At 34.4% G+C, this 21,538-nt stretch overlaps 1 protein-coding gene across 1 annotated transcript in view; it reads right to left on the bottom strand.

The window, feature by feature from the left end:
- The window catches only part of zmat4b (zinc finger, matrin-type 4b), a 49,229-nt gene extending 29,027 nt beyond the window's left edge, over positions 1-20,202 (bottom strand). Inside the window, exons 1-3 of the mRNA XM_073829919.1 lie at positions 20,092-20,202; positions 15,657-15,758; positions 3,280-3,369 (exon numbers count right to left, since the gene is read on the bottom strand). Of these exons, the coding sequence (XP_073686020.1) occupies positions 3,280-3,369; positions 15,657-15,758; positions 20,092-20,166 (267 nt within the window). The 5' untranslated portion in view covers positions 20,167-20,202. The remainder of the gene's footprint in view (positions 1-3,279; positions 3,370-15,656; positions 15,759-20,091) is intronic.
- Positions 20,203-21,538: the final 1,336 nt, after the last annotated feature.

Raw genomic sequence — 21,538 nt, 5'->3', positions numbered from 1 at the left:
GATGATGATTTAGGTCAATAAAATTTGATTATTGTCGTTTTGCTATTGCTATTATTTGGCTAAAGGAGCTGGTTACTTTTGCTTTATTTACTGTTTACAGGTAGAACAGCTCTTCAGTTCAGTATATAAATCAATGGTCAATATCCTGAGTGCTAAGAAAGTGGAATTGCAAGGTCAACGCCATTCAATAAACATGCAGAGCTGGAGAGGTTAGTATGAGTCAGAAATATGACCCCAAAAAAATACCAAAAGTATAATAATACAATTTATGAACTCAGATTTTTTGGCAAGAAATCAAAATGGCTTCATTCTTCACAAAAGAATAGTCAATAAATTACAGCATTTTCGTTTTTTTTTTTTGTTGTTGTTGCATGAAACGTTTGATTAAGCATTAAAAAATGAGATCTTAATTGACTTTCTGAGCTTTAATTGTTCTGTAAGGCTTGCGCTTGAACTGAGGTCTGTCTTCTCTCCGCATGCGAAATGCCGCAGGCATCGATCTGTGTCCACTCATTCTGCTTCTTGTTATTCCTCTCCTGACACGCCATAATGTCTTTATTTACTCTCCCGAGGGGAAAGACCTCACCAACATCCAGCTAAACCGAGAAGGTCCATTTAGACATTGACCTTGGCTGAAAACAATCAACACATCACGGCATCCCTTTTAATTTCAGTGGAATTTTTAATATTGCTGACTGCCTCAATACACAACAAACGTGGCGTCTTAAACTGACACAAGTTTACATTGTGAGATAAACCATAGAAATACATGAGGAGCAGAGACTCAGATGTTTGTAGATGCTTTATATGTGTTTCTGTGGGGTTAGTTAGTCTGGTATTTGAATTAAAATAGTCAAGTGTTATCTAATGCTTACTGAAAACTGAGAAAACTGAGTTTATATCAGAAAACAATAAACACAAATGTTTTCAAGACGTCTGCAAGGCCTTGAGACAACCACACAGTGCCATCACAAGACTTTTCTTTCATGAAAGAGGGGAAAGAACTAGGGTAAAACACAGGTGCAGGCAATAATTATATATAACTGAATAAAACACAACAGTCTGTATTGCCATCTGCACCCCACAACACCCTTTGTTCCCTGTGGAACAGCTTCTGATGTTCCCTCAAAATGCTTAAATTATTACATTCATGGATCAGGTCTAGCATTTTCTGACGACTATGTCTCTTGCATAAAACTCTCAACTATATGACCAGTCTAAATACCATAAAAATGGTTTGATAATGGTGGTAATTTCCATTATTACTGATTGTATGACAGTCATATGAAAATATTGTCATAAATTGATAATATAATTATAAAATAATATATATATAAATAAATATTTTAAAGGTTAAATATTTGCATAATTAAATAAATTATATTTAATTATATTATAAATTACATTTAAACAAAATTCTTATAATATACGATCCAAATATTGTTTATTATATTGTATTATATATTTTAACAATATATAATATACAAAATATGTATACAAAAAATCTTTTAATTTTAAAATATTTGCATCATTATTATATATTATATTATGATATACTTTATCAATATATCATAAAATATGTATAAAAACATTTTAAATATTTGCATTATTATATTATATTTTAACAATATATAAATATATATAAATAAATAATTTAAATGTTACATATTTGTATTATATTACATATTATATTTTATTTTATTTTAACAATATATAATATAAAATCATTTAAAATTTTTAATTATTATTTGCATTATTATATTATATAATATATTTTTAACAGTATATAATCTAAAAATATATAAAAAAATAATTATTTAAATGTTAAATATTTGCATTATTATATTATATTATGTATATTATCATATTATATTATATGATATATTTTAACTATTATATAAAAGAAAATAAATCATTTAAATGTTTAATATTTGCGTCATATTATATTATGTATTTTATTATATAATATAAAAATCTGTATTATATACATAATTTAGATTTTAACTATTTGCATTATAATATAATATAATGTAATATAATAACAATATATAATATAAAATATGTATAAAAATAATTTACATTTTAAATATTTTTATTATTATATTTGATTAAGTATATTATATTATATTATTTATTATACTTATTATATTAGATATTTTAACTGAATATTGAACTGAATAATCTAAATTTTAAATATTTGCATAATTAAATATTAAATTACATATATTTTAACTATATAATATAAAAAATATGTAGAAAAATAAGTCATTTAAATGTTAAATATTTGCATCATATTATATTCTGTATATTTTAACAATATATAATATAAAAATAAAAATCATTTAAATATTAAATATTTGCAGTATTTTATTATATATTTTAACAGTACATAATTTAAAATATATCAACAAATAATTAACATGTTAAATATATGCATAATTTCATTATATTATATTATTTCATAATATATTATATAAAAATATACAAAATAATTTAAAAATTAAATATTTACATTATTATATTATATGTAAAATGTAAATATTTACATTATTGTATTATATTATATTATTATAAATTTAAACAATATTATTCTAATATATGACACAAATATTATTTACATTTTATTAAATTGAATTATTATTGATTTTATGCTACCAGTAAAATAAGCAAGTCCACAAGTTCCTTTCTATGTGAGTTAAAAAATATAAATTATTAAAAAGATTTTATTGTAGGGAAACAAATCATGTTAGTCTACCACAGATTTGTGTGGGGTTTTTTTTCTTCTTTTTCATTTTTATGTAAGCTGCTTTGGTAGGAGAAAGTCACCTATGAACAAAATTGCAGGCATAGTTCGCGAAAATATTCCAAATACATCCTTTCAAACCCAGTCTAATATGACCTCTAGACCTTCAGCAGTTCAAACCACAGACATTCACAAGCCATGTGTGACATGAAGTGACAGCGTGTCATGTGAAAGATGTAACAAAATGGATTGGGTCATTCTTCCTACTCCTAAAAGATCCGCTTCATCACTACACCCCAGTGATAGCCTGAAATGTGAGAGATGTGGGACTGGGCAGAAGTAATAAGCTTAGACGAGCAGGTCATCCATGTCAATCAATATGTCGTGGACATAAAACGGTTTTCCTGTGGTAGCTACATCTGGCTTCCTTGACGGAGTAATGAAACTGCCAGCTTCAATTGTTAAGAAGGAAAGTGGCTTGGAATCGCTGCTAGTATTTTTCAATGCCAAATATGCAGGGGTATATCTTCACTTACATTGTCTGTTCGAAGCTTCTTTGCAGGACAGCCACCATCCACTGGATGTAACATGTAATACAGACGGACTTTGTTTGCATGCTTTCGACTCTGCAAGAAAATGAGAGAGACGGGACAATATATGAGAGGTGGTTTCACAAGCGGCCTCTTTCATTCCAGTGTTGACAGAAAAACAACTCGCCATTGATTATCAAACTAAGCGATGTCAGGCCTTGAACAATTCTCATCAGAGCTACAGGAACAAGATTATGGGCCACTGCTTTCATTTCTCAGAGCTTGATATGCCCCAGTCCAGGCTCCGAATGATCGCTCCGGTGGGTGGATAAAGGTCCATATTGATTGTTGTGCAGCAGATGAATGCCCAGCCATATGAACAGTGAAAAGGCTCCAGAAGAGTAATTCTCACCAAGGGTCCTCCAATCTATTATCAACCAGCCAGAGAGATATCTGCCCCCAAAACTGTAAATCTGCATAAAAATTATGAGGAGTTATATCTCCCTTTAAGCCACCATAAAATACAACAATCTGTAGCTGTTATGAACCCTGGAGGTAAAGGGTTTTGGAAATCTGAAAGGCAGAAAGATGAATCACCAGACATTAGGGGATAGTTTACACAGTAATGAAAGCTCTGGACATTCCGAACTCACTTTGTTTTATCTGGAGATTTTTTTGCAGAATGTCCTCTGTTCATAAATGTACAGTGGTGTGAAAAAGTGTTGGCCCCCTTCCTGATTTTTTTTGCATGTTTGTCACACTTTAACGTTTTTTAGGTCATCAAAGATAACACAAGTAAACACAACATGCAGTTTTTGAAAGAAGTTTTTCATTATGAAGGGAAAACAAAATCCAAACCCACATGGCCCTGTGTGAAAAAGTGTTTGCTCCCTAAACTTAATAACTGGTTGGGCCACCCTTAGCAGCAACAACTGCAATCAAGCATTTGCGATAACTTGCAATGAGTCTGTTACAGCACTGTGCAGGAATTGTTGTAATTCAGCCACATTGGAGGGTTTTCGAGCATGAACCACCTTTTTAAGGTCATGCCACAGTATCTCAATAGGATTTAGGTCAGGACTTTAACTAGGCCACTCCAAAGTCTTCATTTTGTTTTTCTTTAGCCATTCAGAGGTGGATTTGCTGGTGTGTTTTGGATCATTGTCCTGCTGCAGAACCCAAGTTCACTTCAGCTTGAGGTCACAAACAGATGGCCGGACATTGTCCATCAGGATTTTTTGGTAGACAGCAGAATTCATGGTTCCATTTATCACAGTAAGTCTTCAGGTCCAGAATCAGCAAAACAGCCCCAGACCATCACACTACCACCACCATATTTTACTGTTGGTATGATGTTCTTTTTTTTCTAAAATGCTGTGTTACTTTTACGCCAGATGTAATGGGACACACACATTCCAAAAATTGCAACCTTTGTCTCATCAGTCCAGAGTATTTTCCCAAAAGTCTTGGGGATCATCAAAATGAGCCTTTATGTTCTTTTTGCTCAGCAGCGATTTTCGTCTTGGAACTCTGCCATGAAGGCCATTTTTGCCCAGTCTCTTTCTTATGGTGGAGTTATGAACACTGACCTTAACTGAGGCAAGAGAGGCCTGCAGTTCTTTAGATGTTGTTGTGGGGTCTTTTGTGACCTCTTGGATGAGTCGTCGTTGCGCTCTGTGGGTAATTTTTGTCGGCCGGCCACTCCTGGGAAGGTTCACCACTGTTCCATGTTTTCGCCATTTGTGGATAATGGCTCTCTCTGTGGTTCGCTGGAGTCCCAAAGCGTTAGAAATGGCTTTATAACCTTTTCCAGACTGATAGATTTCAATTACTTTCTTTCTCATTTGTTCCTGAATTTCTTTGGATCTCAACATGTGTAGGTTTTAAAGATCTTTTGGTCTACTTCACTTTGTCAGGGAGGTCCTATTTAAGTGATTTCTTGATTGCGAACAAGTGTGTTAGTAATCAGGCCTGGGAGTGGCTAGAGAAACTGAACTCAGGTGTGATAAACCACAGTTATGTTTTAACAGAGGGGATGGGGGGGGGCAAACACTTTTTCACACAGTGCCATGTGGGTTTGGATTTTGTTTTCCCTTCATAAAAAAAACTTAATTTAAAAACTGCATGTTGTGTTTACTTATGTTATCTTTGATTAATATTTACATTTGTTTGATGATCTGAAACATTAAAAGTGTGACAAACATAATAAATTAGGAAGGTGGCCAACAATTTTTCAAACCACTGTAAATGACAACAAAAAAAGTATCGTAAAAGTGGTTTAGTTGACTCATACACTGTTTATTCAATAATCCACCACTTCATTACATAAAAAATAGCAGGTATACTGTGTCATTTCATGTATAAAGTAGTGTGATCGAATCGATTAATTGCAATTAATCGCATCCAAAATAAACGTTTGTGTTTACATAATATATGTTCTGGATGCGATTATTTGCAAATAATCAATTTGACAGCACTAGTATAAAGATAAAGGATAAATTTATAAAGGATCAGTTCACTTTCAGAATAAAAAAATCCTGATGATTTACTCACCCCCATGTCATCCAAAACGTTTATGACTTTCTTTCTTAAGTTGAAAACAAATTAAGGTTTTTGATGAAAAGTTTACTTTGTATTAACTTGACAGCATATCTTCTACCTACTATTTCAATAATGTTAGATGAATAACACTGATTTGGTTACTATTCTGCCCTCCAAAGGCAAAGCGCAGTAACTACACATTTGGTCAAAATTGAGTCAAGGCTTAAAATGGACTTTGTGACAACGGTTTTGTCTTGTGGCAAAGTCTTGTGGTTCAGTTTTGTCCCGTTTCAGAGTCAACATGTTTGACTAACTGGCGTAAAAAGTTTAAAGGCATTCTTCTCAGTTTCAGTGTTGGAGTAGTTACTGCACTTTGCCTTTGGAGGACAGTATTTCTTACTGTTACTAGGTATGTCAATAAAAAAATAATAATTGTAAATGTCATGATTTCTGGCAAATTAAAATTATATTAATTTCAAATACAGTAAATTTGTCAAAATTATTATTTAAACATTTATTTCTAAATGAAAAATGAATTAGAATAAAAAATATTTTAAAAATTTTATAATTTCAACTTTGACAGCCAAGAAAGAATAAAAAAGAAAGTAATTTTTCTTCCAAACCTGTTGTATGGATTACTTTATTGGTGCATTTTTTTAATCATATTCATTTCCATTGTATGAAAAACAGTAGGGGTGGGTTTTAAAAATTGGTTTTGGTTATGCCTTACAAGGTTGCGATTCAACTCTGATTTCAATATAGATTCAATATAGTATATCAGGTACTGTACATGCCAAAAAAAATAAAAAATCTCTCAACTAATGCTGTAAAATAAATACATGAGAGTCAGTTGGTATTACATTATAATATTGAAGGTTAAAATTATAATACAAACTAATCCAAGTTAGCTTAAAATGTAAATTACATTTATATATATATATATATATATATATATATATATATATATATATATATATATATATATATATATAAACATTTAGATGGTGTCTGTCATAAAAACTTGTCATAAAAACTTAAATATTGAAGACTAGTATTGAAGAATATGTTTTTTTTCTGAGGTAAATTACATACATTTTTATGTTATTGTTTACAAGCTGTTATATCAATGTCTTTTTTCTGTGGTTGAAACACTGACTGAGCGATTACATGAGACAGAATATGTTATATAATATAGTTTTTTTTGTTCATTTATGTTTATTTCATGCCAAAACTGGTATTAAGGAGGAGATGATAAGTTTGCGCTGCCACTTCTCTTAAACTGAGGCTCTACAGCGATCTGTCACCCCACATTAAACAACACCAAGACAGCATTTATTCTTTGAATATTGTAATAAAATGTACAGAATTTGAAAATCCAAGTCTTTGTTTCATATCAAAAGTAACAATCACAAATTATATTGCGATTTATTGCAGGAGAGGTGTGCGACAATGTTGTTTATTAACTGAAAACACGCTAGACTAATCGATTCTTGGGATTTAAGAATCAATACCGTTTCATTAAAATGAGAATCGATTAAAATCGAAAAATTAATTTTTTTTACCCAGCTCTAGAAAACAGCAACATGAACATTCTGCACAACAGTTTTTCGATAACTTTATAAACTTATGACATCTAACATTTTCTATTTTACTATAATTTCTCATATTTTAAGATAAATTATATGTTCTTTGCAATTCTTTATGAGATGAGTAGTTCTTCAAGATGTTGCACATTTTTATCATGCTTTTTTAGCTCGTATTTATTTTCATTGTACAGCAGGAAAATAGCAGCATGCACATTCTGCTATCTTCTCTATTTGTGTTCAACAGAAAGAAAGTCGGGTTTGGGACGACATAAGGGTTAGTAAATTAAGATTATTTAGGCTACACTGCTTCTTTTACACCTCAAAGTAAGTGATCCAATCATTTTGCAAACACTATTACTAAAGCTGTATGTATATAGTAGGGCAGACCTTGTTTCAGGCCCTTCTGATCCATTGATATTCCTCCTGCACCTGTGTTCTCAATCACTAGAGTAAATTTTCACCTCTGTGAGGAGCTTTGAAATAGAGCAGCGAGGTGCTAATTGACCCGGGACACTCTTGATCCCATCAAGTCGTGTTCAGTCAGCCCTGAGGTGTTTCCTCGCCTCTTTTTTCTCCTCTTGTTCATCTGATAATTTAAAAAAGGCCTCTACTTTGAGGTATCTAACCCTGAATAGGTCAACTAAATCACTTGCTGCGTTTGTGGCTGCATTTACCCAGGATACATAAAGACGCCACAACATCCCAGTTAGGCGGTTCTGATAAATGTCTGCCATTGATCCTAACTGTCTGTTCTCAGATAATAAGCAAAGCATCTAGGGCTAGCGTTGACTTTGTTCATTCTAGTAAGCTAGACTCTTCTCAGCGGGGTGGTGGCACACGGATCGCTCTCATTAAATGCATGACCACACAGCCTCATCGCTCTGTCTCCAGCAAACTTCTACCATCCTCATTATAGCAGCAACCAGCTGACAATAACAAGCTTGCAACTCAGGGCTTTGTTTTCTGAATTCTGTGAGGAAAAAGAAAGAAAACTAAAAGCAGATGTGTCACCGTGTTGTAATGGGGAAACTGCAGTACGTTTTACGATGCATTTGATGGCTACAGAACACAACTGTTTGTTTTCATTATTTTTAGCAATAACAATGTAAACCTTTCAATACAGACCTTAAATTAGCTGTGTGCTGTTGTGGCTTTTGTAGAAAGTGTTTGATTGAAAGACTGCACTGCACTGTAAGTGTGAAGAAAGATTATCCAATCAAAAAAGTCGCTGTTACCAAGGAATCACATGGTTTTGTACCTTGTTGTCTTTCTTTGCAATATTTCTTTGATTCAGATTAGCGGTGTCAAAAGTAACGCGTTAACGCAGGCAATTAATTTTTTTCAGTTTAACATGCAAAAAATATTTAAAGCAATTAACGCAGTGGCGGGGCTAGCTTTGGCCACCCCACTCACAGCTGCAAAAAAATTGCATTTATTTAGACGCGGAACACTTTACGAGCATATATGGGTTACTCCTGGGATCGGTAACATTTCAACTTGGAATATACTTTTTTTCAACTACATATGATTCATTTTCTAAATACCCCACATAATTAGACACATGTCAAACCTCCAAAAAATCATATTTTCCCACCTCAGTTGTAACAACCTTTTATTATTTTCTTTTCTCTTTTTTTTCAGATTGAGACACCTTTTTTTTACACAGAACTTGTTATAAAACAAACATCTAACATGTCAGATGTAATCAGCAAGAAATGCTTTCATTCTTAATTGTCTTCCCTGTATTTTTCCAAAAATATTAATGTGATAAGGTGTGACAGGGTTGAAGTCTGTAACACATTTGAAGGGATACATTGCCTTCAATTTAAATGTTTGGTTTTGTCTCTCTCTCATATTGTCCCCTTATTTCTGGGTCAACATATCTGCATGCCAAACACAAATGTGGGAGCAATTTCTGATGTAGGATGCTTGTCAAAGTTTAAAGGGGTCATGTGATGTTTTTTCTTGTTTTCCCTTGTCTTCGGAGTATTACAAGCTGTTTGTGCATAGATAAGATCTGTAAAGTTGCAAAGCTTAAAATCTTATTATAAAAGTTAAGACTCAGCCACACCTCCCTAAAACGGCTCGTTCAGACACTTGTCCACATCACGGGGTGAATAGATTAGCAAAACACCACCCATATGTATATGGGAAGAAAGAAGGCCTAACTTTTACCGGCTGTAATAGTGTTGCAGCCGCCATGTTGTGGAGACGCAGTGTGTTTCACTGCGAAAGTGAAAGTACTTCGTTTGGCCTTCCAGATGAGGACACTAGAAATCAGTGGTTAAGTTATATTTACAACACTGTTCCGGAACAGCACAACGCAAATATTCAAGTGAGTAATGCGCATTTCACAGAGGACTGTTTCCTGAACCTGGGAGAGCAGTTTACAATGCCAGCTGTACACAAAGGGTTAAGGCTATAAAGTGGGGCAATTCCAATGTTGCAAGGACAGTCTGCGCTTCTGACTGACGGCTTGTAAGTACGTTTTCATATTTAAAGAATTCAGTACTGACTATTCAAATGGGAGTTTTGAGCAGTGTAGAGTAGTGCTTGTTGTTTCTCGTTCTATGATCGCAAATGCAGACGTGTTATGTTTGCGCAACGCAACACATAAAAAGACTGTATGAGTCATTATAATCAGTTGTTATGTCCCCACTAGATGCAACAAATGCCTCGTTTATAATGGGTTTTTATTGTTTCTGTCTCGTCGCGCCGAGAAACGGCATGGTAAGGGGCGTAACATTTCACGCCAATCACAACGCACCTGATAGCTGGCCAATCAGAGAACACCTCGGTTTCCATCAGCGATGAGTTTTGTAAAAATCGAAGCATTTCAGAAAGGCTGGGCAGAGAGTTGCAACAATATTACATGAGTCATTCTACGAAACGGGTGCCATTTCCACTTTGCAATTTTCAAAAAATTCATTAAGAACAAACTTTCTATAAAAAAGACTACAGCTTGAAAGACAAGTTAACCCTCCAAAAAACATATTTTCCCACCTCAGGCACAAACTCCTTATTAATATCCTTTTTCCTCAGGCAAGGGCACCTTTTTTGTACCACCCCGTTACGGACGATATGTATGCCATTAGAGTAGTAAAACATGAAATATATTTTTTACATTTTATTTTTTCCTAATAATGAATTGTCTCTTTTTTGCAAACCATCAATAGAGAGTCAATAGCCATCAATAGAAAAATTTTTTTTTCAATTTTTAATCTTAAAAAATGAATTTGACATTTCAATGGCCTCACTGTTTGTAGTGAAAAAACAAATTCACTCAAAAAATACAAATAATGTGGCATTTATTTAATTAGTCCACACAATAAGAATATCATATACAACATTAAATCAAGTAACATTTCATTTTATTTATATAAACTTTTTACAAAATGACCCTGTGATGGGGTGGTAAGCGATGTGATGGGGTGGTTCACTGTGAAGGGGTGGTATGGACAAGTGTTTCTCTATATGAACTGCTGGTTTTAAATTTTGTGCATACATTTCACAAGGGCATGTGTTCATTTGACTTGAAGCATTGCTATGCACTAATCAAAAAAGACACCTGTATGGTCACCCTACCTATATTAGAATCCTATATTAAAGTAGTTTCACACATCTTCTCATTCAAACAGGAAGCAGAACCATACCATCACATCCATTACCACCCCATCACAATAAAAAAACGTGACGGGGTGGTAAATTTCATCCCAAAATGGCCGCAGATCTCCCATATAGTCAAGTTTCTCATCTAGCATGCATGCATTCAATCTGAAATTTGATTTTCTTTACAGTAATAATGTAAAAGAATTAATAAAAAAACAGTTTTCCCTATCTACTTTGCGTGACGGGGTGGTTGGGTTAAGCTTGACGGACCCTGTCTAACATGAAAAAAACATCAAATAAACAATGTAAAAAAATGTCAGTATTTCCCTGCTTTTGTTCTTGGTGGCTGTAAGGCTCAAATGAGGTCACTACCTCTCTGTGATGTCATTTAAAGCAACAGGACATTAATTATAGGTAAAACAAGTTAGTGTGACGAGGTGGTAAGTTAAAATGAGGGACACACACAAATCATCATCAAACGTTGCAGACCCAAATGGCACCAGTTTGGTAGATTGACTCACATATCTATCTATATCTTTATTGTCTTCCCTATATTTTTCTAAAAATATTAATGTGACAAGGTGTGACGGGGTTGAAGTCTGTTATACATTTGAAGGGATACATTGCCTTAAATTTTAATTGTTGGTTTTGTCTCTCTCTCGCATTGTCCCCTTATTTCTGGGTCAACATATCTGCAAGCCAAACACTTTCTGCTGCAAATGTGGGAGCAATTTCTGATGTAGGATGCTTGTCAAATCAGAGAACACCTCGGTTTCCATCAACAATGAGTTTTGTAAAAATCGAAGCATTTTAGAAAGGCGAGGCAGAGAGTCTAATAAATATTAACTTGATAGCTCTCAATTATACTGTAATGTTGAATGTCAATGGTTAAATATTAGGAAAAAGGTTAGGTTTTGATGCTGGTTTAAGCTGGTCCTTGACCAGCAACATGACCAGCTAAGGACCAGCATAAACCAGCAAAAGACTAGCATAAACCAGCAAAAGACCAGCATACTTGCTTTCAGTCATAAAAAAAGATGACATTAAACAAATATTAAAAATATACTTTCTTTATGTTGTTTCTACATTGATTTAAAGATTGAATGTGAAATTATATATTGCAATATAAAAATATAATTAAAAACTTTAATGTTAGGTGGGATTAATTGCGATTAATCGCAAATTATTTTTAAAAAATGTAATCGATTCACAGCACTAATTTAGATGTTTTAATAATTTATCTTGAAGCTGGTTGCTTTAGTTCAAGGCTTCAAACTCTTTAGTGAAATGTCTATAGAGAAAATAAATGGAAAAATACTTCCAGAACCGCGGTCACTGTTGTCACCTCCTGTTAATCATACTGATGATAAGTAACAACCTCAAACTGTTTGGGGAAATATATTATCACCCAACTGTGACCTACTGATCTCTAAATATGATCTTTCATTTGGAAACGGTGTCAAAAACGCAGCAAATCCATGTATCAACAGCTATCCTGCGTGACCATGCCAAGCGACAAGAAGGTCAGATCAAATCTGAACTTCTCATGTTGATAGCCTCATCATTTAAACATGAGAGACATGATATTGCAGACGAGACCAGACTCTAGATTGGGTTAACAAGCTAACAGCTGGTTCTCAGCCAGCGCAAGTGTCAACCACATGGCTCCATTCCCTCAAGAGACGGAGAGCAACAGGCAAATTTAAGAGGCAATAATTAAGACATCTCCGTTCATGGTTGAGGTAATGACATATAATGCAAGAAACTGTCATATGAATCAACCGCTGTCTCAGAACCGCAAAAAGCAGACAAAAACCACTAGGCTATTTAAGCCGTACTTTTGGACAAACAGCCATATCATATCTGATATGGTGATTAGGGAGCCCCAGCTGGTCTGAAAGCCTGGATGATTGGTGTGCAATATGAAGACCAGCACATCTAATTCCTCAGGTCGTTTGCAGCGAATGAAGAACAGCTGGTTGTTTCTGAGAAGCAGTGACTTTTTGAACTGCTGAGATTTTGAACTTGGCCTGGCAAATCACAAACGCAGATATCCAATGCTATGTAATTATCTGACTTGGATCCTGCCTTCGAAAACAGCTCTGAAATTGCCAGGAACAATGTGGCTCCTATAGCAAGCTGCTGTGAAAAATTGAGAGTTTTAAAAAGACAAAGCTGACAATGCGCTGCTCGTGATCCATAAGCATCCCACTAATGGCGTATCCCGCTGGGGTTTATGCATCGGCGAACCGTTAACTGATGCAAATAAACAAAAGCAATTCGTTTTTTTAAATGTACTAAAATGCTTACACAAAGAGGGTTATTTGTGTACCCCCTCATGCTCTGTTAGTGTATTCATCGAAATTAGTCATGTGACTTGAATCTGTGATGGTTCAAGTGGGTTTATTTGGGCTCCCAAGGCACTGTTGTTTTAGAACAAATATAAATGCTCTTTAGACATAACAAAGCAAATATATAATGCCCACAGTAAAAATGGAAGTATATGCTACTGGTAAAAAAGTTTAGGTTTTACTCACCCTTATGTCATCCATGTTAATGTCTTCCTTTCTTCAGTTGAAAAGAAATAAAGGTTTTTGAGGAAAACATTCCAGGATTTTTCTCCATATAGTGGACTTCAATGGGGATCAACAGGTTGAAAATCAAATTCAAGTTCTTCAGCTTCAAAGAGCTCTACACGCTCCCAACCGAGGAATAAGGGTCTTATCTAGAGAAACGATCTGTAATTTTCTAAATAAAATAAAATAAAAAAATTTATACATTTTAACCACAAATGCTCATCTTGCACTAGCTCTGCGATGCATGTCTATGACTTCAGACATTACATGATCACCTTGAAAAGGTAATTTTCAATCTCATTTTCTCCTCCAACTTCAAAATTGTCCGGCATTGTTGTTTTACCTTTATTTGTAAAAAGTGTTTGACTTTCTATGCATGTTCGCTTTGTAAACACTGGGTCGGTACTTCTGCCTACATCACACGTGACCTTTCCAACATGATTACATAAGGCGTGAAGTCAAGCTAATGCAAGACAAAACTTGTAAAAAACATAAATTCCTTGACTGTAATCATGTAGAGCCCTTCGAAGCTGCATTGAAACTGAAATTTGGACCTTTAACCCATTAATCCCCATTGATGTCCACTATATGGAGAAAAATCCTGGAATGTTTTCCTCAAAAACCTTTATTTCTTTTCAACTGAAGAAAGAAAGAACATCTTGGATGACAGGTGGAAGGGTAAATTATCAGGAAATTTTTATTCTGGAAGTGAGCTAATCTTTTAAGCAGCACAAATGTTTTCAACATTGATAATAATAAGAATCATGTATCAGAATGACTTCTGATGGATCATGTGACACAAAGACTGGAGTAATGATGCTAACAATTCTGGAAACAAGACTAAATATCTTATGTCATTTTGCTTATCTAGTGAATTTCAACCAACTTCTAAATCATACACACCAGAATGGGAAAGTAAATTTTTCAAAGGTTGTTTTTTTTTTTATCTATGTATCAACTTTGTCTAAAATTACTAATACAAAATAGACAAATGAGACAGTTGTTGAACAATAGTAACCGTACAGAGATATAAATAAATGTGGATGAATTGATCTTGAAAGAATTTGATGAGAAATATCTGAAATTTTTTGTATAACTCTGCAAACATAAGCACACTTTGAGATGGTGAAATCGCTTATGAAACTCTAAAGAAGTTGCTGTATGTAAGAGTCAGACATTTATCCAGAAAAAGAAATCAACAGGAGATGAGCAACAAACTCTCCATTTGGTCTCTGGAAGAAATACTATTCTCATTTAAAGAAATAGTTCACCAAAAAATGAAAATTCTGTCAATAATTACTCACCCTCATGTCGTTCCAAACCCATAAGACTTTCGTTTACCTTTGGAACACAAGTTAAAATGTTTTTAATCAAATCCGAGAGCTTTCTGATCAAAATTCGTCATGTGACTTGTGATTGTTGTTTTCTGAAGAACTTAACGTGTCGTGACACTCTCGTGAACGCATGTCAAAGAGTGACACAGAAGAGAAGAAATTGTAAAAGAAGAGAGTAAAGGTGTTATTTTTGTTTTCTTTGTGCACAAAAAGTATTCTTGTAGCTTCATAACATTAAGGTTGAACCACTGATGTCATGGACTATTTTATCGATGTCCTTACTACCTTTCTAGGCCTTGAAAGAGTCAGTTGCGTTGCTGTCTATGCAACAATATCTTAATTTGAGAGTGAGTAATTAATGACCGAATCTTCATTTTTGAAAGAACTAGTCCTTTAATTTTCATTTCATTACTGATGATTTTTCTAATTTCCTGTGGGCGGGATTGTGGGCAATCTATGTAGTTTGTGTATCAGCCTACTCACATATCTAGCTTGATATTATCAGAAATAAATTTATTTACATACGGTGATTGATGGTGGGTGAAATTCATCCCCCTTTTTTAATTGCATATGAATATTAGCAGCAAAAAATCTAATTAACCTACTTATCTGCCCTCATTTAAGAAAGTGCGCAGCAGACCGTAGAACATTATTGACAGCGGATCAAATTACCGGGTATCAGTAAATGTTTACGCTTTATTTGAACGTGTGTGTGTGTGAGTGCGTGTGTTACTCACCTCATAGTGGGCGACTCTCTGTGACTCAGAGATAAGCTGAGCGCTGCACACTTTGCAGTAGCTGTCAGTGAATAACCCCGGATCCACTTCTGTAGATTTCATCTGAAGAGGAGTATTATGACAATTACTCGTTTTTTGAAAACATAACGTGATTGGTCACATTCATTAGCAATGCCTTGCACTGGCAGCGAGATGGTCTCAAATCTCCTCATTATTACAAACTTTTCAACAGTATAAATAATCCAAACAGGTTTGGCTAATCAAACCTTTTGCAGTGTATTTGTGGAGTCATAACCTCGCCAACATCAATCACGTAAGATTTCATCGCTGTGACATTTTGAGTTTATCATACAGTGACATTCTTTGCGCAAACTGATGAAATCTGTGACATTTGGATTTGGCAAAAGGAGAGGGATGTTGGAGAGGAGGGGGTATAATGAGACAGACAAGAGGAGAGATAAATCTGGCTCCGCTCCGTGTCAAAAGAGGCACCAACTTGCTGCTGTGCCTGGAGGAGAAAGCAGCGCATACTTTTTAATGCTGATCTGGGACCGTCTGACGTTAACCTTATAGTGACCTTTAATAATCTGGACACTGCAAAATCACTGTGGGTCATAATGAGAGATTTTTAATGACTGAAGGAGGTGAGGTCATCCATTTGGGCCATACGCTCATTTGGAAAGCTCCTGACACCTGACAGGCATCTTAAAGGAATAGTTCACCTAACAACTAAAAAAAAATTCGGAACTTTTTGAACTCAGGTTATCTACGATGCAGACGAGTTTGTTTCTTCATCAATACAGAATTGGAGAAATTTAGCATTAAATCACTTTCTCGCCAATAAGTCCTCTGTAGTGAATGAGTGCCGTCAGAATGAGAGTCCAAACAGCTGATAAAAACATCACAATAATCAACACAACTCCAGTCCCTGGATTCTCTTATGAATAGAGGAGTCATATTTTAGCTGGACATAACTGTTTGAGTTTAAATCTTTATGATGGATTTGTTTCTTACAAACATATAACTTTTTGCTTCACAAGATGCTAATTGATGGACTTGAGTTGTGTGGATTACTTGTGGATTATTGTGATGTTTTTATCAGCTGTTTGGACTCTCATTCTGACGGCACCCATTCACTGCAGAGAATCCATTGATGAGCAAGTGATGCAATGCTGAATTTCTCCAATCTGTTCTAATAACTAAACAAATTTGTCTAATTTTGGATGGCCTGAGGGGTGATTACATTTTCAGCAAATTTTTCTTTTTGAAATTAAAATTCACACATCATTTACAAAACACAATTCTTGCGTGGAACACAAAAAATAATAATTTTGAAGAACCTTTCTACAGATTTTGTACATACAATGAAACTCAATGGGATCTAAAAAAAACCCAACAACATAACGTTGGGCCCTATTGACTTTCATTGTAAGGATATTTTTGGACATATTTTGTGTTTGTAGGGTTTGGAAGGAGTAAATGATCAAATTTTCTGTTTTTAGGATGATTTAACAAATTTAGCTAGAAAGTAACCTATAATAATAAGTATGAACACACACAAATCAGCAGGTTGTCTTTAAAAATATACAGTGGTGGCCAAAATTATTAGAACACTAGAATTTTTTTCCAGGTAAAAATGGTTTTAGGTCAGTTATTTCTATCTTTTGCTGTAGTGTGTCAGCAGGAAATATCAGTTTACATTTCCAAACATTCATTTTGCCATTCATTGTAATAATCCAGTAAGATGTTTGTTTGCACAAGACATTCCAGACAGACTGGATGATGACGAGATCAGATCTCTGTGTGGAGCACTGGCTGTTGTCAGACTCCTTGTGCAAACAAAAATCTCACAAAATGAACGTTTGGAAATGTAAACTGATATTTCCTACTGACACACTACAACAAAAGATAGAAATAACAGCTGGTGAAACTACTAGTGTTCTAATAATTTTGGCCACCACTGTATGCGCAATCCGCAATTGTTCTGTTTTTGCATGCTTTGATGAAGCTTTAGTCATTCGCAACCATTTTGAGATTGTCATGGGAGATATTATGGTGCTCTAGATTCTACTTCGGCAGACCAGATCTGAGGAAACAACTGCTTAGGGTTTATTTGTGATTCAAGGGCATTGCCAACTGAAATTTGAATAATGATAAAAGAGTTTTATAAATAAAATTAAGGTTGTTTTCAAACCCTTTCTTCTCACCCTAGGGGTACACTCAAACCATCTATATTTCCCATAACTATTTCAGACAAGTTGTTTGCAAGCAGAAATTATGTTTCCGAATGTCTGTGACCCTCTGATGCCCCACCAAAAAATGAAATAACACCCTGAAGCATCCTGACTTTACACTCAATAATCCAAAATCATTACTTTCAAAAAAGCCATCTATTCTCTCTCAATGCATTCTCACTTATGCATTGAAGTTTTGTGGTAAAGATTTGCATACAGCCTCCTCAAAAAGCAAATAACTGAATTATGGGTTGAACTGAAGTAACTGCCACTCCAAAATCCTTTCTAAATGATAATCAATGGGTCAAATGGAGATCAGAATAGCAACTGGCCCTGCCAATTTATGCAACCTTTAATTTAGACGTGCAGCTTGAGAAACCAAATAGGAATTACATGATTGATCAGACACTGTATTGAAGACCTTAATTACAACTGTGAATGACTTGCTCAATATATATGATTTCCATCAGATGTCACTTAATTTAGAAATCCAAATATCTGAAATCCAACATGACAGATCTCTCATGAATTAGCCTGAAATAGCTCAAAACCTGCATAAAAAATATCATAGAGGGAAAAAGGAAGGAAAGAATTAGCCAGAAATGGTTTTCTGAAAAGATAGATCTTATCAGAGTCTCTCCTGTCAAAGTTAATCACGTCAATAAAAGCTCAGGCTAACAAAGGCCCGAGCAGATGAGCATAACGCTCTTCTTTCATGTGTGGAAAAGTGATTGCTTGCCTCGCGTAAGCCCCAGAACCACATATTGATTTCCCCTAAGTTAGAAAAAAATGCAATTTCCATTATTTCAATGAATGTTATAATGGAGAATGAAGTGGGGAGAAAAATATAGCAGTGAAAGGTGGCACAAGGGAGCAGGTGCTTTCTCTTTATTCTTACAAAACACACCATTTTTGAGTAGAGGAGAAGACTATACACAGCTGATGTATCTACAAAGTTACCAGCACCATAACACAAATGTTGAAGACTATGACTGAACATATGCACAAGAATAAGTGACCATGTACCACAAAACCAATCATAAGGGTCTTTTTTTAATTGAGATTTATACATCATCTGAATAAATATGCTTTCCATTGATGTATGGTTTGTTAGGATAGGACAATATTTGGTTGAGATACAAATATTTGATTATCTGGAATCTGAGGATGCGAAAAAATCTAAATATTAAGAAAATCGCCTTTAAGGTCGTCCAAGTGAAGTTCTTAGCAATGCATATTACTAATCATAAATTAAGTTTTGATATATTTACAGTAGGAAATTTACAAAGTATCTTCATGGAACATGATCTTTAATTCATATCGGAAAAATCGATAATTTTGACCAATACAATGTATTGTTGACTATTGCTACAAAATATACCCGTGCTACTTACGACTAGTTTTGTGGTCCACATATTCTAATATAAATAAAAATATATGGTCATATTTTGATTATGTATGTGCCACAAACACCTGATTTTCATAAGCATATTAAACCAATATTCCAGTTTGAAGTCTCAACAGGATATACATTTTTGGTCATGTTAAAGTCTTAGAAATACCAATATGCAAATATGTATGAATTCACTAAGCAATATGATACTATTTATCCAAAACCTTTATGTATCCATATTTGCTTAATATAACAACTTTACACTTAAGGTCCATTAAATCAAGATCAATGAACAATATCTTGATCCAAAAACATAAATTCTGTCTTCATACTCACCCTAAACTTAGGTACTTTGAATAAAGTGGGTAACTAAACAGTTTCTGCATCCCACTGTCTAGTATTATTGAAACAGTATTTAATACTAATATTTTTTCATTCTATAAGTCAATGGGAACTGTTTGGTTACTTCCATTATTCAAAATATTTTTCATATTCAACAGAAAGAAAGAAACTCAAACAGGTTTGGAACAGCCTTAGGGTGAGTAAATGATGATATAATTTTCATTTTTGGTTAAACTATCACCTTAGGGTGTTTAAATCAAAGTCACAAATGCTTAGTTTTTTAGGGTATTTAGAGATTTACAGGATCACACAAATGAACATCTAACAGTCTAACAGAATAATAATAATAGTACAATAATAAACACAAAAAGAAAGAAACGAAGTTGCTCTACTGTGTATAAGTTCAAGCATTACAATGAATGAGAAACGCTGGACATTCGTGTAAAAAGTGAAAACAAAAGCTTACTTGTATTTTCAAACTGTATCCCTGGTGCAGGTGATCGGGGCAAACAAGCAGATGATTGTTGATCGTACAGTCCATAGAGTGTGTGTGTGTGTGTGTGTGTGTGTGTAAGTGATGCTGTGTGCGCCTGCATCAGTGTCCTCACTGAGCTCCATGTTCAGCGGCTGCTCTCCGCCCCGCGCCGAGCTCATTGGCTGCTACCGCCACACATCTAAAACGTGCAAATCAAGGAATAATTAATTAAAAATAATATTAATTTAGACAATCTTTAAGCTGTTAAGAATTTGAAAACGCGTACGTAGTTTAAAGAAAATAAAAACGTTATATTTATTCTAATTGTGAATGGCAGCCTCTTTCCTGAGGTCAGTGTTGGCTTGTTTGTCATTTTGGTGATGTCTACAAAAACTAAGTGATACAAAATGTTTTTAGAACTTTTATAGACATTTTTCCTGAGTAAACGATGAGCGCCGCCATTACGAATTCTAACGTCAGGTTGAATGCTTTTCTGTTCCTGTTTCCATAGGAACCCATTCAAATAGCGTCCATCTGTTTTTAATGTAGATAACGTCCTCTGCTTCATGTCATTTACACACTCATTAAAGTGAGGCACTGACAAATAACGGTCATTGCGACATTGCCAAGTGATGGAGCTATGGAGCCATGTGTTTTTTAAAAAACATTTTAATAGGTATAACATTAGTTTATTAGCTCGGAATATACCCTAATTTGACTAGAAACAATGCAGACCGGAAATGCAAAGCATTCTTTCAGTTAAGAGTCGGACTTACTTCTGTGTTCAGGAAAAACGTCTATAGAAAACATTTTATTTCTATGAAGGGAATGTTCTTGTTTGTTCGCGCGTTCTTGTTTGTACATTAGATAGGCATAGGTGCACGCGTCAGACGTGCGTTACGTCCATTCAAATTATTTAAAGTTGAAAAAAACCGTCTTGAGACTCCAGTATGTTGTTCGAATCCATTGTACAGCTTCTGAAGGCAAGAAAGCGCCCCGTGTGAATGTTTCACAACACTGTGAGTAATTAAAAAAGATTTTTTTTCTCATTAATTTCAAAATTATTGAACACTAAATAGAGGGTTACCCGGATGTGCTGCCATATGGGATACTCTGATGTAAACAACAGCATGGATTGCACTGCTAATGTACTACTGAATAGGTTGTTCTGCTAATTTATGCTGTCTAAACCATGGAAAAAACACGTGGATGCTGTTAAATCATATAGAGTCGGACTTAATAAGTAGGAAAGGGCACACTATTTTGAGAAACTAAAGTTAATAGTTGGTAAAAAATATGTACAGGCAGTATTAATTAAGATATTAGTTTAATATTTCACCTACCTGACTGGAAATGATAAGAACAAACACGAATGTTGTGAAGATTCTTGCCCTGGAAATCCTGGCTCAGTTTGGCCAACCAAACAGTTTTTTGCTCT

Source organism: Garra rufa, chromosome 23 (assembly GCF_049309525.1).
Source record: "Garra rufa chromosome 23, GarRuf1.0, whole genome shotgun sequence".
Taxonomy (NCBI): Eukaryota; Metazoa; Chordata; class Actinopteri; order Cypriniformes; family Cyprinidae; genus Garra; species Garra rufa.
This window is presented reverse-complemented; position numbering and strand designations above follow the sequence as displayed.